The sequence below is a fragment of the Ascidiella aspersa genome, chromosome 9 (assembly GCF_963924565.1).
Source record: "Ascidiella aspersa chromosome 9, kaAscAspe10.2, whole genome shotgun sequence".
NCBI lineage: Eukaryota > Metazoa > Chordata > Ascidiacea > Phlebobranchia > Ascidiidae > Ascidiella > Ascidiella aspersa.
Genome location: NC_139455.1, coordinates 10,984,248 through 11,010,615, shown reverse-complemented (window position 1 = coordinate 11,010,615; position 26,368 = coordinate 10,984,248). Strand labels below are relative to the sequence as shown.

The 26,368-nt window shown below is 31.5% G+C and overlaps 1 protein-coding gene across 2 annotated transcripts; it reads left to right on the top strand.

Annotated features, from left to right (window-relative positions):
* Window positions 1–1,532: 1,532 nt before the first annotated feature.
* On the top strand, window positions 1,533–26,312 carry LOC146132975 (uncharacterized). Of its 2 annotated transcripts, none has more exons than XM_083397250.1 (9): window positions 1,533–1,657; window positions 3,951–4,085; window positions 4,823–4,950; window positions 7,172–7,313; window positions 8,826–8,885; window positions 15,526–15,603; window positions 16,226–16,339; window positions 20,962–22,971; window positions 26,211–26,312. In XM_083397250.1, the coding sequence occupies exons 1-8, from the start codon at window positions 1,534–1,536 to the stop codon at window positions 21,720–21,722; spliced, it is 1,542 nt and encodes a 513-aa protein (XP_083253376.1). In that variant the 5' UTR covers window position 1,533; the 3' UTR covers window positions 21,723–22,971; window positions 26,211–26,312. The 2 variants fall into 2 exon arrangements, with proteins under 2 accessions (XP_083253376.1, XP_083253375.1); XM_083397249.1 differs by lacking the exon at window positions 26,211–26,312 and adding an exon at window positions 23,654–24,087.
* Window positions 26,313–26,368: the final 56 nt, after the last annotated feature.

Below are 26,368 nucleotides of genomic sequence, written 5' to 3'. Positions count from 1 at the left end.
ACCTGAACCGGAAAAGTCAAACGGTTCGACTCCCTGCTTTTTTACAGAACCAGTCGATCTAGAGCAGGGGTTTCCAACTTTTGATGATCTCGTACCACTTGGACGCTCTGTACTTCCGCGCGTATCACTTTTTTAGGACAGTGGTTCTTAACCTTTTTTCTACCGCGCCCTCAAAATAACACATTGCGGTAATCGTGTTTTAAAAAGTGTGATGACACACAATGCAAAGGCTATTTACTGCAAATGACATTATAAATTAGCGCAAAAATTGAGTTCCCCCAGTTAGTAATGCGCAAAAAAATAGTTTGTAGTTTGCTCGAAGCGCAATTTTTTCGTAGTTTTGTTGTTAAATTTGACAAAAAATAGTTTGTGGAAAGGGGCATGGTGCACAACTTAGATCTTCTTCAACCATACCATACTGTTCAGACTAAACACAGTCTAAATTGGCCGTAACAAATAGCAAATATTGTCCCAAAATTGCTTGCGTCTAACTAAGAATGGCTTGGCGACCCCAGGAAAGAACCACTGTTGTAGAACAACTATTTTATTTTAATTTTAAGCTTACAACTAGCATTATTAAATGTATTTGTAGATTAAGCTATAAAGCAGTAGATGGTATCTGTCAATCAAGAGCACCTATTTGACATAATTAAAATAGTAGCTTGGGGTATTAATTTTTAAAAATTGACTGTCAAACCAACATAGGCGTTGGTCAAACCAATGATATATTATAGTATCATTGGTCAAACGTAAAGGCTGTGTTTGTTAAAACGAAACTGATTGAACCTTAAGGGGGCATTCCCCAAAATGCGGAAAAGTCATAAAATATTTTATATTTTTTAGGAAGTAAATTGTTTAATACAAAAAGCTAAATTACTTTAGTACTAATCGTTGTTTTACTTAGCATATCTAAGTGATTTCCTTGTGGAAATCATTCATTGTCTCAAACGAGATCCTAAATAATAAATGGCGCGCTTAAGAATTAGGATGGCTGGAGCCTGGATGGCTTTGTATTTAAAAAGTACCCTATGTCCTTCACAAAATGTGACATTGGAAAGTTAACTATCAATAATATGTTTGATAAGCAAAAATTCATAAGCCTATTTTTGATTAGCTCGCTAATGGATACTTTTATAAGAATAGAATCACTGACGCTGCTGTGGAATCTTACCACATTTTCGTCTGGGGGTTTATACTTTATAACATTATTTGGGTTGGGTTGCGAGTCCATTCATTTGCGTTTTTGGTAGGTCAACTAATATTATTATAATTATTTTCCCATATTTAATTCTTCTGTGCAATATCGATTTTGACAACTCATTTCTTTACTGTAAAAAAAGTGGTAGGATTCTAGATCAGCCATATACATCTGTCTGTTTAAATGCCTTTCCCATTAAAACTTTTCCGCTAACATTTTTCATGACTAAAGTGTATATGATTGAGTAACATTTAGTTAAAAACTTTTTACTCTAGCTTAGTATTTGCAACCGAATTTTTGTTAATGCAAAATTTATAATATATTTTTTAGATAGTATGGTCTCTAATGTTTTGTTATTTCTATTAACATTCTCATTTGCATCAGTTGGTGGTAGAAGATATGTAAACTGCAATGAGGACTGTTATCCCTTAGCAAGTTCGACATTTTGCAACGTATATGGTGTGTAGTACTTATTAATATTATCCATTCTTAACTACATAAAATGTTAATTTATATATTTACAAAAGTTTGTCTTCGGTCACTTTTTTATGTATATATTGCTTGCAAAGTCAACATAGTTTCCAAAATTATTTTTTTACTGTAATGGTAGAGCATCTGTTTCTAATATATATGGATAAATAAACTTTTTTTTAATTTTAAAAAGTTTATTAATGACAATTAAAGTAATAATGAAATGTGGACATTTCAGTCAAGTGCAACCCAAATGTTAATAGATGTAAAAAAAAATTTCACCGTGATGAGGTCAGCTGGTATTTGCTGCTGAAACTTTAATAATTTTGTTTGTAAACACCAAAAGACCATTTTATACCTATTATTAGGTTGCCTATTGAAGGTAATCCTATTCCTCCTTGAACACGAATTTCAATATTTTTGGTTAATAAATGTGCAAGTTCAAGGCTCATTTACACTACAGCTGCGCTGACCTGAACTTGGCGTTAAGTTGCGTTTGTACTATGGCTGCATTAAGCCTATTGTTACAAAACTCACATGATTAATTAGCTGTTTATTGTCACCTTCAGTTGGATTGTAACCTGGTACATTAAAATAACTGGCATAGGAAATAATGGTGACCTTTAATGCAATTAGATAAAGGCGCCAGCACAACAAATTGACTACATAATTTAACGAACTAGATTTTCAATTTCAAACTTACCAAGTAAATTACAAAATAATTATTCCAGCAAAATTACGTAAAATCATGGTGTAGTCAATTTGGTTGTCACAAACAGTCTTAACAAAATCACTTTTACGCTTTGAAGGCAGTCGAGCAAAGCGTGAAAATGGCCCCAAAACGTACCTTTTTTCTAGCTGCATGGGGGCTTGAGTTGAGCAAAGCGTGAAACAGTCAAACAATAGAAATTAAATGCAAATTACGCTTTGCTTAGCTCAGCTCAGCTCAGCGCAGCTGTATTGTAAACGTGCTTTAAATGAAAAAAAGTATACACTTTTTATGCAAGCGCCATGCAAAATTTAGGAACTTTAAATACTTTACTGATGTTCAGCCTAAATGTTAAGAAGTTTGCATGTGTAATTGTAATTTAAGATTTCAACGTGCAGGAAACAATTAGGTTTTTAGGTTAGATATAAACAACTAGGGATGTTCAAAGTAGAATACCAAGGTATTCTAGAATAATAGGTTTCGAATCTAGAATAACGAATCCAGAATATTGAATCCTAGTATAATTTTATTAAATTATTTAACCTCGATTTTGTTTGGGAAAGGGATGTTTTGCTAACATGTGTACATTATAATAAAAAAAATCTCCCATATGTTTAACATTCTTAACAACTGTCATTTGAAGTTTTTTTTTGACTAAAATGATCTGTTATACAGTCAACTAATGTACTGCAAAGAATAAGTTACTATTGACATAACGAATACTTGACAATTACGCTGTGCATTACTGTATAACCTCGCTGAATATTGGCCTAAAGTTGACCTTAAGTAACCCTATAGCGCATTTGGTTACATCCAGCACCTTTTACAACGTAATGTTACGTTTGCAACTTAATGCATTTAGGGAAATTGGGAACTCCCCACCTGAAATTGCACGTTAGTCGCTCGCCCAATAATGCTTGATTGACACCTAATTATTAGACGAACGTTATCCCAAGACGCAGTAATTGGTCGCCTGAAAAAACGCTGATACTACACTAACTGGTTACATTTAAAGCAATCACTATAAATTGGTCGCCGCGGCGACATGCCAACTTACCACACGCGTTTGTACAATTAGGCGAGACGGTCGACAGTATAACCTTAAATTATATCGGTTCCAATTACCCGAAATAAACGGCAGAATTGGGTTCGAATCTCATCTGGATTTGAATCCAAGGATTCAATATTCTACTTTGAACATCCCTATAAACAACCCTAAAAAGTAAATTTGTAAAAAATAAAAATGTGCGTAAATGTTTATACTTTTAGATTAAACACTTGACACAAAAACAAACCCTGCCAAAGCTGAAAAAATAAAAATTAGTAGAAACTACATTACATAAAAATGTTTTAAATTTTTTTGTGATATACAAAGAAACCTTGACTAGACCTGGAAATACTTAATTGATAGCATAAAACTAAAAAATATCTTGCATATTTTTCATTTTAAGTGGATAGCTTGTGTTCTTAAATCTTTTTTTATTTATTTATTTTTCTTTGCATTATAATTTTATTTTTATAAAAAAATTTACTGTTTTTTTTAATCTAAAACGTTTTTCCATATGTTTTTAGGTATAAGCAGTCCACCATGGTCATCTAACAATGCAACTACTGCACCTTCACCAGTGTTACATGATCCAAAGTTTTATACTTACAATCAAAATAATTGCACATTTATTGCCCTAAACTTGACATGGTCCAGTAAAGGTAATTTTTTGTTAATTTTTATTACACACCTTGATATTTTTTAAACATTGGTTCTTAACCCTGCTGGACCTACAAGGAGGGTTACTGTGTCGTATTTGGTAAAGAAAAAATTTATAAGAAAAAAAAATATAAACTAAAAGTTTAGCAGTAGAAGAATCAAAAGCAAACGTCAGTTCAAAATTTATCTTTATTTTACTTTTGCTGCAGTGACAAATCTTGTTTATAATGTCACTATTATACTTTGTTTAAAATTTTCAACAGGTGTTGTGCATTGTACCTAGTGTGAAATAGCAAAGTTGCTTGTCGATGTTTGATTGTTTTATCCACACATATAATAGCTGTATTAACTAAAAGATTTCAGTTGTTTTATAACATAGGGTGGTTTACCATGTTGAGGATTTTTGCCACTCCAGAGTATGTGAAGTAGTCTGTTTTTTGGGGTACAACACAGTGATTTGGTAAAAAACATGGAACAAACAGAGGTGGATTTAAGGGGGCAAACATGTTGCATAAACTCTACAAAATTTCTGTTCAATTAAATTATTGCAATTTACAAATCTGTTCTAATTGCCTATTGTATCACATAATATCCTTTTATATTGAAAGTTTTGTTAGTTTAAACAAAATAAAACCATATTTTCTCTTCGCACAATTAAATGTGTGTAGCTTTTTTTTTTTTTGTTAAAAATACCATTAATCTTAAATAATTTAATAGTTTTTATTGAGATTGTTTTTAGTTCCAGCCTTCAAGAAGCTGATACAAGGTTATTATTTGTCTGTTGGGAAAGCTAATATGATTGGAACATACAAGTACCAAGTTGATGTCAACAATCATATAATATCTTCAAAAATCAAAAGAAAAAGGGTAACTCAGTCTATTAAAAAATTGATCTATTTCTATATTGATCTAACAATAGTTTTCTTTGTTAGTTTGTACGTGTTTTAATACAAAAACCTGATTGATGCTTTATCAGATTATAGAAATATTCATCAGAATCTTTCAATTTTTTTAGTTTTAATATACTGTAATTAGGGATGCTCAAAGTAGAATATCGAATCCAATTCTGCCGTTTATTTCGGGTAATTGGAACCGATATAATTTAATGTTTTACCGCGATTGTTGCGCCTAATTTGTACAAACGTGTGCGGTAAGTTGGCCTGTCGCCGCGGCGACCAATTTATAGTGCTTGCTTTAAATGTAACCTCGTAGTACAGTGTCAGCGTTTTTTCGGGCGACCAATTACCGCGTCTCGCGATAACGTTCGTCCAATAATTAAGTGTCAATCAAGCGTTATTGGGCGAGCGGGCTAACGTGTAATGTCTAGTGTGGAGTTCGCAAATTCCCTAAATGCGTTAAGTTGCAAAAGTAACATAGCGTTGCAAAATGTGCTGGCCGTCCACAAAATGCGCTATGGGGTTACTTAAGGTCAACTTTAGGCCAATATTCAGTGAGGTTATGCAGTTATGCACAACGTAATTGTCAAGAATTCGTATCTTCTGTGTGCAGTGTTGCATTTTCTCACTATTGGCAAAAATATAAGTTTTGGACACAACCTGGACAGTTGACATATTACAGTTTACAGAACGGCGTCAGATTACAGTTGTTAAGAATGCTAAACATATGGGAGATTTTTTTTATAATGTACATGTGTTAGCAAATTGTTTGGGCGATTTATTGCTGTGATTGTGGGCCCTGTAGGGTAGATTAAGATTAATCCCTTCCCCAAACAAAATCGAGGATAAATAATTTAATAAAAATATACTAGGATTCGCTATTCTGGATTCGTTATTCTAGATTCGAAACCTATTATTCTAGAATACCTTGGGATTCTACTTTGAACATCCCTAACTGTAATTAAGGATTTTTAAAGTCCCAGGATATTACAGGATATTAGGTTTATGACTACTTTTAAAGTTAGCACTATAAATGTGCCGCCACTTCTGCATGCCTTTATCCAAACTTGCCACCCGCATATGTACAAAAAGGTGCAACCATCCATCAAAAACAAAGAAATTACATCTGTTCCAATTACATGAATTAGAATGCAAAATTGGATATGAATCCAATTTAGATTTAAATCTAAAGATGCGATATTCTACTTTGAACATCCCTAGCTGTTATTCATGTGTTTCATTAATGTACTGCAGTGTAACCACATTTTTTATTGGCCTAGATACTAAGTTACTGACTAAAATTCCCTTATAAAAATTTCAGGAACTGTCACAAAAATCTGCAAGCATTTTGACAGTAAGCAAGAATTAAGGAAAACTTTGAACCTTTCTAAATATTTATAATTTAAGGACCTTTACTATCCCCTGGTCTTTTGCGCTGCTTTCGCCTTTGGCTGCTTCAAATTCAACTCTGTCTTTATTGTCATTTTATATGTTTTGTTGGTGTGCTGAGAAATTAAATCATGCTAAGGTACTTGAAATGAAAAAAAAGTTCACTAATTTAAGACCTTTAGTGCGTCTGAAAACAACAACCAACCTTAACTTAAGGGCGCTCACCACCGGTCCATTTCCTAAAATAAAAATAATTTTATTAGTAAACCAAGGGCAGGCCAAAAATTGATGAAAAGGAAGTCGAAGATCTGTTTAAGCTAAAATTTTGACTGTAGGAAATGAATTACAATCTAAGTTAGAGAAGCATTGTCCTATAGATAAACTTCACCACATTGTCTTGAATTTTTTGTTTTGTTGCTTTTACATAAGGCTATGCAATGTTTGAGTCAAAACTTCTTAACTTTGTTATGATAAAGATTAATCGAAGTACAGAACTTAGTGAACTGAAAATCAGTTTGGATGTTAAGTGATAAATATAATTTGCTACTAAAAGATGCTTTTATTTTTTGTTTTACTAAGTTCTGTACTTAGTTTAATCTCTATCATTGATGTTCAACCAGAATTCCTTGTTTTCACCATTTTGATTCAGCCAGATTTTGTTATTCAAAAAGAATCCTGACTTTTTTTTTATTAAATTGCCAGTTTCTTGTTGGGCCACAAAGGTTTAACTTAATGCTAAACAATTTATGTAAACAGCTTGATAAAACGAGCTTGATATATAATGAGCCTTATTTTTTTTCTAGATTTATTTTAAATTTGAATGCATTGGAAGAAACTCAAACTTAATAAGACCTGGTGATTCTGTGTATGTCACTTTACACTCTTTACCACTCTACCAATCAAGCTTAGACAGTCAATCTGTTCACAAGAAGCTTCGTGTTCCAAGTAATGTAACTTATGGTGTTCAACTAACTTTTTAATATATATACAGTACAACACTCACATTTTTGTTGAGAGATTTGGTTACAATATTTGAATTGTTTTTAATACAAAACAGCTCTTATTATCCCATATTTCTTTAGTTAAGAAGATACTTTAGTCACAATGAGAAAAACTTTAGTTAAAAAAGGTAGGGTTGTCCCGTTGAAAAAGAAAGGTTGTCCACTCCTGTACCAAATGATTTCATTACTATAGTGAAATAAGCAAATTTATTTATCTTGAAATATGCTACAGGGTTGTTCCTAAGCAAAAATTTGCGCTCGCCAGTTGGGCAAGCGGCAATCAATCAGCACTCACCCGGACGATTTAACACTCGCCAAAAATGTTGGCACGCCGTCTGCAAATTTTCGTCCTAGCGCGGTCATTTCTTGGGTTATCGTTAATCTGCCTTGTGGTTTTTACATGTAAACATTATTTTTTTATAAAAGTCTGGTTATTTATTTCCATGCATGGATGGACAAATTAATGACCCATAAAGCAGTTTACGCTTAAAACAATGTTTTCAGCGAATATTTTTTACAATCTATAGTGAAAAAAATAACACTGACAATTCAGTAGCCATGGCCTGGTTATTCTCCATTTTTCTAAAAATGCTCGCGCTCTATTTTTTTTTTCATATTTTGTTTTTCTGTGCTTGAAGGACGTTTTACCGCAGGTTGTTTCAGCCACAAACGAAATGCCACATTTCGCCTAGCACTATATTCACTGGACTACCAAAAACTGCAGCAATTGCTCGTTTTTTCCTTATATACACAATTAATTAAATACAAAAAAGTAGAATTCTTATCCTGGGTACATCGCAATTCCAATGAACTTTTCTAAAGGTGTCAACGACTGGGTTAAACATATAAAAATTAACAATGTTTATGTTAAACGATAAACCTTATAACTATTTGCCACTGCAGCAATGACGTCTTTGATTGTTTGCCGGTAAATGACTTTTTTTAAAACGGGACAAAGAGTCTTTATTACGTGCTTCGAACGTGACTTCGATTAACCTTATTATTTGTGTAGTGTTGAATATTTGCGTCTTAGTGTTTAGGGAAATAACTGGCGCTAAGTTATATTTCGCTTAGTAGTTGTGCTTAACACAAATTGTCCTACACTAATTAATTTCTCGCCGAAGCCACTCGCCAGTCGGGCGAGTGGGTGTCAATCAGCACTCGCCAGGAGCAATTTGTACTCGCGGGCGAGTGCTTAAGCCCAACCCTGTGCTAAGATACTGTTTCGTTTACGGGACCCATTTAATTAGGCCATATTTAGGGCATTAGTCAGCATCACATTACCCTTCTAATTTTTATTGTATTTGATTTATTTTATTAATGAATTCTGTCTAAAATATTTTAATATGTCAAAATAGTGTTTAATAATATTGAAATAGGCCCACTTTGCATGACTTGCACTGTGCAACCTCCCCTTTATTGTTATGTATTTTTATTTAACCTTCTTTTTTTTTAGAATGTGAACAGAATGAAATCCTGAATAAAACAGTACTTTGCCGAAACAAAAATTCAAAATGTAAGTGTTCTTTTATATTTTATTATTTTAGAATGTTAACTTGTTTACTTCAACTGATGTGTAACGCCAAATACAAAAGGCTAAGAATGTAAACGGAAGATGTTCAAGCCACTACCACAATCAATTGACCAAAGTATGACACAAACCCATGTGTAGACTTATTGGCAGTTGATAGTAAAGTTAACAATTGAAGTGTTCTCTAGTTGCTGTATAAACTGGTTGTTTGTTCTTGGCCTATTTAATATCATATAAGAGCATACGCTTTTAGTGAAAATGAAATTACACCAACATGAAATTTTTGAAGCAAACTTGTTTCTTGATTAACCTTATATACATGTCAATATTCACAATTTGGGACATTTGGTTTGTTCAAGGATTTAGTAACATCAACCCTTGGCAAAATGGCATACTTATTGCGAATAAAAGGCGCTTAGATTATATTAGAATACTAAATTATAGTTCATCTTTCAAAAATAAATAATTTGTTTAAAAAATAGCTGTAAAACCTGAATATGCTTAAAACAATTTATAAAAAGTGACATTATTGAAAATAACAGTGGAAAGATTTCTATTTACTAAAACAACAATGCAAGAAATCAACAAAGACACAAAAGAAAGAAGAAAGTTCAACAGTTGAAAAAGAAGAAATAGAAACTTTAAAAGAAGACAACAAACAACCTTAAGTAAAACTACATGGAACAAAATGTAAACTGAACAAATTTTTTTACGGTCACAGAGTACACAATGGGATTCCAGTAACAGCAAACAAAGAAGACAATGGAGAAAGTTGCAAAAGACAAAATTATATGGTTGAATGAGTGCACCCTATACGGAAAAATAGAAAAGAATGCAAGACCAATAATTGCTCGATTTGTGTTGTCCAAAAAATACAGAAATTCATCAGTCAAAAAAGAGCTTTAAATCAGACAACATATACTTAAATGAAGATCTCACATATTCTTGGTGCAAAGTAATGTTTTATTTGAAATGTTTGCCTGAAGTTGAAGCTACTTGAACACACAATGAAGCTATAACTGTAAAAGTTGGGCATGTCTCCAGAAGACCTTGTTCAGAAAGGACTAGAAATTGGCTGGCTGAACATTGGTAACTGTTTGAAGAGGTCATATTATTTGTATTATATAACCATGTTGCTCTATTTTACTAATACTTAAAAAACAATGGCTAATACTCCCCAACAGTTTTGATAGATTTTCAAATAAAATATAGATAATGTAAATGCCATACCGAAAATACTGTTAATATTGAAACTAAAATTTAATACATTATGTTTAATGCAATACATCAGTAACCTTTAAAAAAAATAAACATTGACAAGAGGAGCTAATAAACTTATTTAAAAAAGGCAAGTATAATACTACTGTCCGAAACGAAAATCTCTCAAGACAGAAACCATTTTATATACCTTTTTTCATATTACTTCGCCATTTTTTGCAGTAGAAGTAACTGCCTATGTGAAAAACACATATTAATTAACAATCAGACCAGACCTCCAATATTATTTATATTATAATAACCATCGTTGTAAAAATATGTGAATCGTAAACAGGCATTCTGGTAAACAAAATTCACCAATTCCAGAAAACAACAATTCAAGGATATATAAACAACATTTAAAGTTCTGAAACAAATTTATACATAGACAAGATAACACGATTTGAACACTGTAATAGCTCACCTTCAGATCATTTCTAGTCCAACGCTATATGAAAGCTATTATTCCTGTCAGATAATCTACCTACCTTTTTAATAATAAAGAAACTATTAAATAGTTACAACACGCCAACTTTCAATAAATTAACAATCAAGGAAAAATGATGAAATAAAAGATCAAAAAGAAAATTTGCAGAAATTCTTAAGAAACATTTTGCAACTATTGACAAAAAATGTCTAAAGATATACTAAGCACTCAAAAGAAATTTCATAAATATTTATCTTAGGCAAACACACTACCAAAACATTTTTCTTTTCACAAACCACAGAACTTGAATTAACAAGTATATCATAAACTACATACAAATTAATTTACTTAAACATATGATATCCAAATAAAATTTGCATCAAATATTTTGACAACAATACTTACAAATCTATTTAATAATTGCATTCTAAACTCTAAATGCCAAGAATGCCTAAATAATTACTTATCACACTAATACCTAAGATTACTTGTTAAGTAGCAGTATATGACTGTAGACCAATATCAGTCAATTTTTGGAAAACTATTTAAAGCTACAACACATCTTTATTAAACATAAAACTATGACTAAATATTAATATGAATTTAGCAAGGGTGATTAAATGTTACTTGGGAAAGCAGGATTATACAAAGATTCTCACATTGAATATAGATACCTTACAAGATATAAGCTAAACTAACCTAGAAAATATAGATCTGGTTTGGAGGTAATAAATTATCCGAAATTTTTTTTTTATGATATTTAAGGGTAAACTTTCCCAAGAAAATAATGTAAGCATTGTGATACGACAAAATCACCCTAAACAAATAAGCAAAACTAAATATTTAGGTTGATTTAATAATAATTTAATATAGCTATCTCATATCAAAATAACTGAGAAAAAAGTTTCAAAAGCAATTGGTTTATTGTTGAAAATGAAATTATGTCCTGATATACAAGCATTACATCTGCTTTTTTCAGACTTGTTAATACACATTTATGGTACTGTATTTTAAGCTGGGGCAGGGAATACACATCAGCTCTTAGACCTAAAAGTGATGCGAAAGAGGGCTATTAAAATTATTAGTAACTCCCTTCCTTAAGCAAGGTTACTACCCCTTTATGAAAACCATACAATTCTAAAACTCAATGATATTTACAAATAGACATTTAAAACAGTATATTAATTTAAAAATAACAAACTACCTGATATATTTCAAAACTATATGGCTCCTCTAGATAATTTATTCATTGATACAAAACAAGACTAACCAAGGCTCAAATTTTTTACAGGTTTGGTGCACAAACATAACAGGGTTTTGCAACTTTAGAAACTATTTTTAGCCTGTATAGTGAGGTGCATTCACAACAATAAGGTGTTACACTGTTTATAATTATTAAATGCTTTTAAAACATTGTTGTGTTTTAATTTTACTTGGTTAAAATGCAATGTGTTAAGCAGTCAAGTAATATGCCACAAAAAATACAATGTTACTGGTGACAAGCATTTTGGGCAAACATTTTTCGTTTTTTAGTCGCGTCCCTAAAGGTATATGCTGTGCTCAATAAATGTATCAATCTTGCCATGTTAAGGAGATAAAGGAGGCTAATAGTGAGTAATTTAGCTAAGAAAAAGTTGCATCAAAGGCGCAACTTTTTTTGTGACATTAACACATACTTAAAGGACATGCTAAAGTACAACCTTGGGGAACACTGTTACATATATTTTGGGCGATCTTGTGTCCAAACATGTAGCTCAAAACCATATTGAAAAGGATGAAAAAAAATTCTTTGTTAAGTTAGGAGAAATTTTTAATATATAATGCTCGGAAGTAATGATAATCCAATTTAATAGAAATTGTTTGCTGAGGTTAGAGTCACTTAGTGCCTGACCGCATTTCAGTACCTTTGCGCCAAAGATCATTGGGCTTGAAATGCTCATCCTAAAGTACGCCCCTGTACAATAAAAAATAAGGCATTTCTACAGTATTTATAATTATATCAAGTTTGTAGAGCTCTTATGGCAAATGTAATTTTTTATTCCGACGTTTCAACGTCCTATACAGGTCGTCTTCATCAGGGTAAATAACACTGACACTGTTAAAACACTATTAAAACAATAACACTGTTATTTACCCTGATGAAGACGACCTGTATAGGACGTTGAAATGTCGGAATAAAAAATTACATTTGCAAGAAGAGCTCTACAAACTTGACATTATGCCTGGCAGCAATAGCTTATATATTTATAATTATATATTGCAAATTTTTTGTGTCAAATTTCGGCAAAACACATTATTGGTGCGAATCTTTGGCGGCCACAAATTATGGAATGCAGTTATGTGACAGTGCAACTTGCCATAGTATGCATAGTGCTTATGGGCTGAATAGATTTACTTAAAACAAAGATATAATCATAGAAAAAATGACTAAAGTTAGCGAGAAGAGTGGAATTTTTTTAAATTAAAACAGCCAAATATATGGTTTGTACCTTTGGTGGAGAAGCACGGCCTGGTACATCCTCGATATGCTCATGCCAATGCCATACCTTTCTATTTAACAGGAATTGCGACTATTGTGTTTGCTCGTTTAAAAAATATACTTAATATAGGAGTACTTGCCAAATCAAAGTAAAACTGTCAAAAATAAATGTGTTTGGCACATGATCTGACCCAGATACATATATTTGTTTAACCAAAATACAAGGTTGAAAAACTTGTCACACGCCACTTAGTTCAAGTTGATAATAATTTATAGTATATGCAATAAATTTATTTTTCATACTTATTGCCAAGCCAATCGATTGTTATACACAAGACACAATTTAAGGAGATAAAATTCTGTTATTGTTGATGTGTTTTGTTTCAATGTTTATGAACTTTTGGTGTTGTTGTGACATATGTCTTATCTAATTAAAACATGGACATAAACTGCTGTGAGTCAAGAGTTATTTTCCCTTGCTTGATCTCTTTAAAACTTGTCACATGCCACTCAGTTCCAATTGATAATTTAGATTGTATGCAATAAGTTATTTTGCATACTTATTGCCAAACATATTGATTGTTATACACAAGAGTCTTATGACAAGACAACATGCTTTTATATTTCCTATTCTTGTCCCATATCACAAATGTCAACAAATAACTGAGATGTGATCATTAAAAACTTACAACTGATAACTTAACATTTCCAATGTTGACCAACACAAAATCAGGACAACCCAACCATATTTGTCTGACACAGCTGGTGTCTATGTCAGGCGTTTTTTAACAGCTTGTCAATTGGCTGACAATCCCAACAGAGATGGTCACAAGTTGTCAACAGTCAAGAATGCAAGATTGAAAAGTCTATGATTTACTCTGACATAATAGTTGATTACAAAAGTTCTAATTTAAAACCACATGATCGTAATATACATGTTATGACTTTGTGTGACATAGCAGTTATGGGTAAGCGTATTATTTAAATTTTTAGTTGTGATGTATCCCTGCAACCCCGTCATTTGCGGCAATAAAATTGCATTGTTGTTGATGCTTGTTCGTTTGTTATTACTTGTGTATAAAATGTTTTTCTATTAAACATTTGTGAAAATACCTTAAATTGAATCACATACAGGGCTGACTCGGTGTACCTTCTGGTCTTTAGCTTGTAAAGTTTGTAGTGCGTACGGCGTACTGGTTGTTGTGGTTCCAAAAAAAAAATATCTATCTGGCTATCTTAATGTATGTTTTTATCTCTTTTTGATTGTAAAATTACAGTAGTAAAAAAAATACATTTCTATTTTGTGTTTAAAGCGTTTGTAATAACTAGGGATGTTCAAGTACAATAACTTGGTATTATAGAATATTATGTTTTAATTTTTTATTTTATTACCCATTTGGGGGAAGGGGGGAAATACCCATAATATAACCTTTAATGATAAAACAGCAAAGGATTACAATAGAATAACATCATCGTTTTAGAATAAAGGACAGTCAGGAATAAGACAGTAATTGTTGCTTTATAATTTTTTCCGTGTGTTTCCCACTAAGTGTATATTTAAATAAATATCAGAGTCAAATAAACAAACATGGCAGGGTTTTGCAACTTTAGCAACTATTTTTAGCCTGTATAGTGAGTGGCATTTGCAGCAATGAGGTGTTATACTTTTTTATAATTATTAAATACTTGAACAAAAAAATAAAACAATATTGTGTTTTAGTTTTACTTTAAATGCAATGTGTTAAGCAGTCAAGTAATATGCCACAAAAAAATACAATGTGACTAATACCAGTATGTCATTACTATTACTTGACAATTATTTTATGGAACTGTTTTTTGATTGAATTAGTTTTTCAATTAAGGATATTGTTCATGTTAGCCACTTGGCAAATAATATTTGATTGTCAACTGGCAATGAATAAATGAAGGGTAAAGCAATATAATATATGACTGCCTGAAAATGCCACCAATCACTGAATGACCACATTTTAAGCAAGCACTATTATGTCTTTAACAGCATATGCACTTCTCTAAACTTACCTTCCATATATATATGCAAATTAGGAGCAACCATTTCACAATTAAAACAGCAGATTTAGATTTGACTGCTAAGGTTTCAATAAAGTTTAACAGGACATGAACACCTGACAAATGAACTTTCGGTTAGCAGCAATTACTAAGATGAATGTGTTCAATGAGAAATGTGTCTGGCCCATGATCTAATCCAGATACACAATTTGTTTAACTAAAATACAAGGTTGCACACTCCTGTCTTGCATAGTAAATGTATATGTTAAAGATTTTGCATACTTAGCCTGGGCAAAGCCAGGTATTTTTACCGTATACTAATTAAGCCATAGCAAATGGAAATTTTATGCATACTTTCTACATTTTTTATTAAATTCTTTTTTGTCTTCTCTTAGTAAAATTTAATTAATATTTATATTTATATATGTTTTTAGATACTCATTATGATTTTGACGTTGTTGATGTTGATAAAAAGGATACAATATTATTTTCATCTGTCACAGATGCTGATGGTAAGTGTGTGAATGCAGCAGTTAAAATAACTAAAATAAATAAAGTTGATATTGACTAAGTGATTATACTGTGAACTTTCATTAAGGTAAACAAGAAATGCTAGCTTCATTCCTTTACCCTTAAAAAATGGTTTAAATTTACACAAGTTCTTTCAAAATACATCAAACTATTGCCACCTCAGTACATTCCCTTGCCTTTCTTACTTTACTTTTCTAGAAAGTTAAAATGTCCAGCTTTATTTTTGCCTCTCCCCAAAACTGTAATTTGTTCAAAACTATATTGTTTTCTGCACTAGGCCAATACAAGTGCTGTATAATATAACATGAAAAATTATTCGACAAACACATAACATTTATATTCTTGATGGGCTAAAGTTTATTTTAATAAAAACGTATGCTAGTTTAAATACCACAGGAAAAGGGTGAAAAACTGCGAAAAAAGGTAAAAAGTATGCCATACCCAATCCCATGCTGTTTCTTTAAAAATGTTACTTTTATTTAATTTTTACATTTCTAATGCTGCAACTGCAAAATGGTGGCAATTTATCCATGGTGCAACAAAAATACACATGTTTGTAGTTGGTTTGTATTGTTTTTAATGTCTTAAATTTTGGTTGTTTAGAAAAAAAAGTTGGTGTTTTTAAGTTGGTTCTCTTAGCTGCAATTGTTGGTATCTCTCTGGCACTGATGATTATTGTGGCTGTGTTTTGTGTGAAAACCATCTTTGCCAAATCAGGTAAATATGTTTATTTTATTTGTAGGAAGCTTTTCTAAGTATTATAATTGCAGTGTGATATTTTAAACTATTGTGTACTTAAGTGCCGTGTTCTCTCTGGTTTGTTACCATGTGCACTGGTGCCCAAATTTGTTGTTTCTGGGCTGCACGAGGCCAAGTTTTATCTTCTATTTTTTGACCTTCCTTTTCTTTTAGTATACTAACGTCAAGCTTCATTATCAAGGTTCGCAACTGTTTTCTAGCCATCCATTTTAATGATTAATAATTACATTGAACTAAGACCTTTACCGGTTGGAACAAGTAATAAACCTTACAGAATAAGTTCCAACGCCTACACAACATCTAAATCGATATAGGGTATGGCAGTGTTTTACCACTTTTGCAGTTGCCCACAATTTTGCGCAAGAGCCGAACACCAGTGCGCAAAGTGCCCAAATTATTAAACGAAAAAGTGCCTAAATTGGCCTCGCAGAAGACCTTTTCTTTTTTTCTTTTTTTTTTACTTTTTTTAGCCTGTTAATAGCTGTGCACGATGAGGTGCACGATAAGACAGACAACCTAATCTCTGCTTACTTGCTATTAAACAGAGCATCTTGTCAAACTTTAAATTCTATTAAACTTGTTGCCAAATGCAAAAAAATTATTTTTTTTGTGTTTACTACTTCTGTTTATATTAATAACTCTTGAATATACTGTGTAATTATTTGCGGCTTGGTTTGTCCATCTGACGGATGATTTCGGTGCAAGGGAGAGAGGGAGCAATATGCGAAGACCTTTTCTTTTTTTCTTTTTTTTTTACTTTTTTTAGCCTGTTAATAGCTGTGCACGATGAGGTGCACGATAAGACAGACGACCTAATCTCTGCTTACTTGCTATTAAACAGAGCATCTTGTCAAACTTTAAATTCTATTAAACTTGTTGCCAAATGCAAAAAAATTATGTTTTTTGTGTTTACTACTTCTGTTTATATTAATAACTCTTGAATATACTGTGTAATTATTTTCGGCTTGGTTTGTCCATCTGATGGATGATTTCGGTGCAAGGGAGAGACGGAGCAATATGCGCAAGAGGGCATAGGTGTTGCAATAATCCTAATTAATTTCTCCCAGACATAAAATGAGTCTCCTTATATGGAATATTGTGCTAGCTTGAGACTCAATTTCGTTTTGGTAAAATAAGATTTTGTGGCCTGCGTGGCTTGAGGCGCCTTTTCTTTGTGCAAGAGTCTGACAAATGGGTGAATGAAGTAGCCCATGTGACAACCCGGTCTGAAACAGGCCATGCCCCCCAAAATATATTTTTTTGCCAACTTTATGCACAAGTTTGCTAGAAAATAGCACTTATTTTGAAGATTATTGGTTTTATGATGTTTAAATTAAGGAAGCGGCAAGGAAGATGTATAAATTTGCTATAAGGGGACGATTTTGCCTATAAGTTTGAGAATCACTGCTCTAAATCTTTTTTATTTAGTGAGCTTTTATTATGTCATTTTCACCATGAAAAATTTTCCACAGCGGCTCTCCTGAGAAGTGTATTTATCCTAAGAAGTGTATTATTTATTTCAGATGCTCATTAAAATGACTATTTCTTCAGTTGTTAAAGTTGGGCAATTCCGTGTCAATTCGCACAGAGAAGAAATTCAACCTCTCTGATTTTCCTTAAATTTTACACACCTTTTCACTATCCTATATAATGAACACCTGCAAAATTTGAGTGTGATTTGTTGAGAAACCCCAGAGTTATGAAGGATTTAGTTTGGGGGGGGTCTGCCGAGGGGACGCAATTTTTCTGTTTTGGACCATGTTTGATGCCCTATTACTGCTAAACTAAATAAGGTAACAACCCAATTTTTTACAGGTGATAGTACTTTTACCAAATATTAAAAAAACAACGTAGTTTACAATGTCTCTCTGAAAGGTCATAGACATCCAAACTTAGCCTTTCCCAGCACTCAGCTAAAATTTTCCCTAATTTTGAAACCTCGCTAAGCCCCCATTTTTGATTGGATTTGGCTAAAAATGGATTTAAATCTTGTTTATAGGATTCTCTCTCAACTGTAAACATTTCAGTACAAAATATTTAAGGGGTTGGGAGATATTTATTGTGAAACATGTGTTGAAATGAAAAAAGTGGGGCCCTTTAAATGTCCCGGTTACCTATGACCCCAGTGAAAATTTGCACTAAAATTGTGTCCACATGTTTACTAAGATATGACAAGTCTACCATGCAAAATTAATTCATGGTTCTCAATGTTTTCTTATAGAAATTCTGTGACAAAAACACAAAAAATAGAAAAAATTAAAATGTATTTGTAATTGTGTTTTTAACAATTGTTACCTCACAAAAACAAGTGTTATACTTGATAACTGTAATGTACAACTTAATAAATGGAGTATTTTCTATTTTTTGGCCAGATTACTGTATAATTTACAAAAAAGTCATGTATTTCTTGCCATACACCCTGCTGCATTTGTTGTGCTATGTAAAACCTTATTTTTTTGAAATGGTTATATAATTCAAACTTGTGAAACAATAACTTGATTTTGACATTAGGGATGTTCAAAAAAACACTTTTTTGTCAAATTTCAGTGGGGAACCCCTGGAATTGTTAGGTTGCGTCTAAAAACCCCACAAAAAATCTGATATTGCAAGCAAGCTTTTTGACGTTAAAGCTCCATATTTTTTGTAGGATATTACAAAAAGGTGAAGGGTTGCTTGAGTGATTACTATTGAACTCAATAATCTTGGACAAATAAATGAGTAGTTCTCAGCAATATCAAGTAATATTACGACTTCATTATAAGCTAAATTATATTTAATTTGTTTCAAGTAGCTTGATTGTGATTAACTAATGAAGTGATTTGTCTTCAAAGTGAGAAAGGTGTCACACAATGATTGAATAAAGTCATCCAGGCTTTTCAAATGCTCAGTTAAGTTCGTTCTATCACTATGAGCCTATTGCTTGAACCCTTTTTACGAAAGGTATAACTCTGATGTCTTCATCTAACTGTTAATAACATTAAACACTATATTGTGTTTAAACTAAAAAATTGACAACCTCTATTTAGGGGTACTCAAACTTTTTGTGCCGCACTCCCATTGGCTTAATTTTTCAAAACTCTTGCCCCTCCCGTTTTGGCAATGTAATTATGTCAGCATCTATGTCACAAACAAGTTATTATTTCACAAGTTTAAATGATATAAAAGTGAGTTTTGCTAGTGTAAATTCATTGCCATTACAGAAAATAAGGTTTTACATAGCACAACAAATGCGGCAGTGTGCCTGGCGCGAAATGCATGATTTTTTTAAATCATACAGTAATATGACAAAAAAATAGAAAAATATTCCAGTTATCAAGTTGTAAATTACAGTTATCAAGTATAACACTAGTTTTTGTGAGGTAACAATTGTTAAAAACACAATTACAAATACATTTTAATTTTTTTCATTTGTAATTTTTTGCGCCTTTGTCCAAATTTGACACAGAATTTCTATAAGAAAACATTGAGAACCATGAATTAATTTTGCATGGTAGACTTTGTGCTGAAATTTTCGCAGTTCAGAGAGAATCCTATAAACAACATTTTCAATTGGGTTGTTACCTTATTTAGTTTAGCAGTAATAGGTCAAACATGGTGAAAAATAGAAAAATTGCGCGGCCTCGTCAGATCCCCCCAAACTAAAAGTTTCATAACTCTCACGTTTGTCAACAAATTACGCTCAAATTTCGGAGGTATTCATTATATAGGATAGTGAAAAGGTTTATAAAATTTAAGGAAATCGGAGAGGTTGAATTTCTTGACTGTGTGAATTGACACGGAATAGCCCAGTTATGATTATGATATTTGCATTTTTGTTGTATTTCAAACCTGCATAAAGTCTTATACCACTCTAAGTAGATATTCTTTTCATTAGCGATTAAAATTATCAGACTGTGTTTATCTGGATCAATATCAAATGCTCCTTGTAATTGATTGGTTTCAGAGGGCTTAACCAAAAAACTGTTCATATGTTAGACACTTATTGAGATTAGCAAATTAGAAAGCAAGTATAATATATAATATAATGAGTTTACATTTTGATAAATATTTCAATAGCTCGTAAAACCTTTGTTTTTCCGCCTTTAGTGGGTGTCTGTGTTTGGAAGTTTGGGGACTTTAAGAGTGTTAAGACTTTATTAGAGGTTTGTAAAACTGCAAAATTGATAAAATTAAAACTGCAAAATTGATAAATTACTGCTAAACAAATAATACAATAAAAATAAATATTAAAAAAATATAACTAAATCATTTCTACCCTTTGCGTTTCCTTCTTAATGAAACAAATATCCTTTTAGTTAAAAATCTCTCCTGTAATGAGTTGTATCCATCCTTTGAGAAACACTATTGTAGCTTTTAGGAGGGAGAACTATTTTTTTTCGAGTATTATACTTTGTTTTTCAATCGAAAAACACTTTTTTGTATTCAAATTATTTTAATTAATGGAAAAATGTCATGAAACAAATAACTTATTTGACACAATCTGTTCAAAATTGTTTAGTAACTTAGTTCAAGCTAAGTAACAATTCACCTTAATATACTTTTTAGCATGTGTACCATTTATACTTTGTGCATTCTTTTAGGTAAACAACGCTGCCTGGTGTTAGTGAGCAACACTTCTGATAGCGATTCACCATATTTTAAAGCAACTGTACTGTTAGCAGATATTTTAAAGAAAAATCCACAGTTAAATGTACACTGCAATCTGTGGGAACTTACTGGCATGTATGATCCTGTAAAATGGACCAGCGGATATCTTGCAAATTTTGAAAACATTATATTAATTGGAAGTCCAGATGGTGTCAACAACTTTTATGCTAACAAATCCACTTCCAAAGGTTTAAAAGATCCTTTTGTAATGGGTGTTGTTGCACTTCTAAACAATAATTTGGGATTGAATATTTATTTTACAAAAACCCAAACATTCTATTTTGTTGCTTTCGAAAACAAAAGCAAGTTATCACAAAGTATTCCTGAAGAACTGACTTCTTATAAAAATTGTTTCCATCTTATGCAGAAATTCAACCTTTTTTACCAAACAGTCACCAAAACTTCTCCTAAAACTGCTGATAGTCAATTGTGTAAGATGTTAATCAAAACTTCGAAACTAATACAGGTATTGTCTAAGAAATCCTATAGTACTAATTCATACTGTAATGATGCAAATAGTCTTAATAGTGAAACTTCAATAAAAGAAAAGTTTACTGCTGTTGTTGGTTCTTATTCTTGTAATACTGAATATGACTCAGGATTTCAAACAACCTCACTTAACACTTGTTGCCACGGTTCTTCTTTGTCTTCATGTGCAGGAAGTCAATGCTCCTGTAACATAAATTCAATATAAGACATCTTTATATGTGAAAACAAACTAATCCTGGTTTTAGCTTTTAGCTAACAACTTTCTAACTGCAGTTCAAATTTAACACATTGCTTTCAAGGAACTATAGTTTGCAACAAAACAATTACAATATTTTATTTATTGTGTTTCATGTTGATTACATGCTGTGAAATTGCTAATTTTGTATTCTTTTAGTTTAGTATGACAGATTAAAGACTATGAAAAACAGTTAACTGAATTTGAAACTATTGTTTGAGTGATATAAATGCAATTCTTGTATGACATTTATAAGCTAAAATTGTTAACATATTTAAGGTGTTATAAACAAGTCTTGTTTTTAGCTGTTAAACAAGTATATCAATTTCGCAAGTGATGAACTTCTAAATAATAAAAATTGTACTTCTTGTTCATTATAACCTATTATTGTATATTCTTTTTCAACTTGGTTATGCACATATTTTGTTATCTTTTTTACTTTAGTTATTGTGAATAATATTTGCTTTACTTTTACCTTATCCTACAGAATTATCCAATGTTTTTTTTCTATGTGTTACTTAAGAGGAGTGTAAAATGCAACCTTTTTGCTTCAACAAAAATTTACTTTTATGCAAACTATTCGCTTAAAAAAACAAATCTAAAGTTTTAGCATTCATCTAAAACATGTTAGTTATTCAACCCTTTCTGTTGTTGCCCACTTTGTTGAACTTTTTCTCTTGTGTACTCTATGTGTAACTGTGAATTCAAGTGCTAGTAAATACATTGTGTTCTTCAATGCTTTTTATATGATAATATAGCAACTTTTTCTCAGGAACACTTTTAAATAAACGTTATTTTTTTATTGGTTCTATGCTTTATATCAGCTTGCATATGTGCTACCTCAAAACAACTCCCTCAAAAATATAACTTTGTGTTATAATACATGTGTGAAGAGAAGTTAGTGTACAAGTTTTTATTGCTTACCTCATTTATATGCTATGTTTTTTTTTGCTTTGCATGAATGTTGTTCAGTTTCTAGTTTGCATGCCATTTTGTTCATACTAATGTACTATTCATGTGTTTGTTTATTAATCAGTATGTTTATGAGTTGCGCTACATTTGCTTAACATTTTTATGCTCAAACTTGTTTTTTTTTGCACTAACAAAATAAGGTTTTATGTTTGTAGGTTTATGCATATAATATGTTGTTTGGATGTTTTGTATTAATTGTATCTGAGCTTTTGTTTGTGAAGACACAGTCGGTTACAATCTGAAAAAGGTTAGTTTTAAACAACATAAAAGTGGTTTCAGCTATACTGAACTCTTGAAATTTAATTGCTATGCTGTTTTTGTTAGTGACTTATTTAAGTTGTTTAAAGTAGATGGTTTATTGATAATCTTAAAATAGATATGTTGACTTCATATGAAAACTAATTTTTCATACTACGGAGAACTTTGTAATAATAAGAGAGATGTCAAGCAAAATAAGGTTGTAATATTATACCTTGAATAAATTTGTTACCTCATTTCCTATGACTTATACCAGTCAGGCCAAACCAACTATTAATTCTGGAAAGCTAAGCTTAAACTTAATTTTTTTAGCAGATTTTAAACACCATATTTTAGTTATATTAAAATAAAAAATTCACAAGTTAATGGTACATTTAATAACCATAGGAAAAATAACTTTTACCAAATACTACAATGAAAAACTTAATATGAATTTAATAAAAACAATGAACTGTGGCCTGGTTTATGATAAAGCTAAATTCATATTATGTTGAACGTACAAACGATTTCTCTGTTTGGCTTTTATGTAAAGAGCCTAAAATACTTCCTTGTAAATTAAAGTGGTTGCAAAAAGAATGAGAGACACAACGCTTGCTTTGCTAGATATTGGTACTAATGTTGTTGTGAGCACCAAAACTATTCAAAGATTTATCTTTAAATTCAATGTGTAGATGTTTGCTTGCTCTTAAATCATTAAGGCCTTCTTTGAAGGGATCTTCATCATCAATACTGTTCAAGTCAATAAGAAAAGGGTTTCAAATCTATATTTTCCCCACCAAGCTACCCTAATTAAAATAGCTCTCAAGATGTCTATTGAGTATCTGAGGTTAACAAATTGCTTTTTATGGAAATAAAATTCCCACTAATTTTATCTTAAAAAAGAAGATCGTATAACATTGGAAAGTTAGCATAATTACCCACTTCCAACCTACATTTCCAAAGAGATAATTTGATCATAGACGCATTAAGTTTGTCAGCTGCATCTATTTTGTTGTTACAGCATGGTTTTTATGCTTGTTTCTTTAGGTTGCAATTGTATTTGTTGTTCCACCCTTGTTTTAAATTATTTGTTAACGAATATGCCAATTTTTAATGCCACACTGCTTCCCGTTTTTTTTTTTCTGTTGAAACAATTCAATCATTACCCAAGGCCTAATATTTTTCTATTACAAATAGGGAAGATGGTAATCTAAGTTCGCTAAAATAAACATACATTCTTTAACTTTGCTTATTTGAAAAAGGCTTGTTTAAAATTTTTGTTGCAATTAAAAATTGTAATTCTCAACCAAAGTAGCATTTCTCACAACTGAGATACCTAACATGTCGATGTGGTGATATCTCTTGTCTACTACTGAAGTTTTTGCAACAAAGAAAAAAATTGTGACAATGCAAGTTTTCCTTACAATTGCCAATGCGTTTCAGACAATTGAAGCTTGCAATTCACAATTAGGTTTTCTTACAATTGAGAACAAATGTATTTTAATTATTTTATTTTTTTGGATGGAGACATTTTAAATATGGATAGTATAGCAGTCGTGCATAACTTTAAATGTTAAAGTTTAACATTAGAAACTTGTAGCAAAGTCTGTGCTTACTGTTTTTATAGGCCCTTTGTTGCCTACATAAAAATAGTGAAATAAATTTTTATATAGCTCCTTTCAAGCATTTTATTAGAGCTTACCTTACTAAACATTATATGGCATTTGCATGTGACCTGTAACTCATGGCACTCAGGCATTTTAGAATTCATATGTAAATACTAAAAGGGAATAAACAATATAAGACCTTCACAGCTTTTTGAAAATAAGGTTAATTTAAATGTTTGTGCAATGCATTCACTGAAAGCATTGGCTTGAAAGACGCTTAGCAAATATCAGTTTTTATGTGTTGAATAACAAATATTTTGACTTTTTTTTCTTTCGTTGATTCTCTTTCCTCCTAAAAATTTGGTTATTAAACTTAAATTCGTGTGCAAAACCTAAGCATTCGCTTGTGATCTGTGTGAATTTACGTACATTTACTAGACAGGACGTTCTAACCAAGTGAGAAAATCATTTATGTTGTTAAAATTGCCTGACTTTAGAGCATAAAAATTGTTTGCGTTAACTTAGTTATAACAGCCAAAAAAATAGTTGAGGGAGCATGTACCCCCAAGTTTTTAGGATACTGCCAATAGTCTGTCTTATTGTATTACCTATTATATGTAATCCCCCACAATCTACACTTCTTGAAGCTTATTTGCTGAGGTATTTTTTTATAGAACAAATTGCAAACTATGAGGTAGTAAAGCTATATGCCAAGTATTACATTACAATTTTCATAATATGGGTCTTTTGTTCAAATTTGTCCATTAGTTTTTTAGGGCTTTTTTGTATCTTGGCAAGTGTCCCGGAATAGTTTTCAGGCGACCCATACATTGGGAAACACTAACTTACAGTTTAAATATTGAAACATTTATATACATATGTGTACAACTGTAACTAGTTCTTCATAAGTTACACTAACCAATGATAACATTTATCTCATTAGTACGTTTGCCGTAATCAAAATCGTCCAATCAATTAAGGTTTTAATTGTCAGCAAGGTCAGACATGAAGACCCCAGCAAGGTTTGAATAACAAATTAAATCTTATTAATGTCATTATGCATTCACTAGGTTTAAGTGGTTCAGAAAAACAAATTTAGGGTATTTAATAGATTGTTCAGTATGCTAGCACCAGAAGTTTTTAAATGATAAGTTTCACATATATTTTTATAAAAGTGTTTAAAAATTGTCCCCTCTAAATGACCAAAGCAGACACGTGCTTTTATGCTGGAAAAGTATTGGAAATCCTTGTGATACCTCACCCTTTGGAAGACAGACGATACCAATTTATTTCGCCTAACACTATAATCACCAAAGCAAAGCATTGCCATAGATTAACTGTTTGTTTAGTTTTGCCTTACAGATTAAAACCACTCTAGGCAATCTTTGTTAACTATTTTTGCATAACTATTGATGGGAAATTTCACTTCAACCAACCTATAGGACTATTATTGAAGGCATATCAATATTTAATCCTCGCGTTAGTTGTTTTGAACTTCTTGAGAATGTGCACTGATCTTAAACGTTCAGATCAGTGAAATATTCTTTATAATATAGGGTTTTTAGGTAGGGTTCTATATTTTTGGCTTAAAATTGGGATGTCGTCTAATAGTTAACAGATCCGAATTTTGTGTTTATTTTAGTATAATGTCACCAAAACACATCATACAGTGGAAAATGGAACTTGGCCTGTTATTGTAGGCATGGTTGTTATTGGGTCTGTATAAATTCATTAATTTTATTTAGTATCCTGTTTTTTTTTTTTTTACTGACAGTTTATTAAACAAAAAGAAATGTTGTT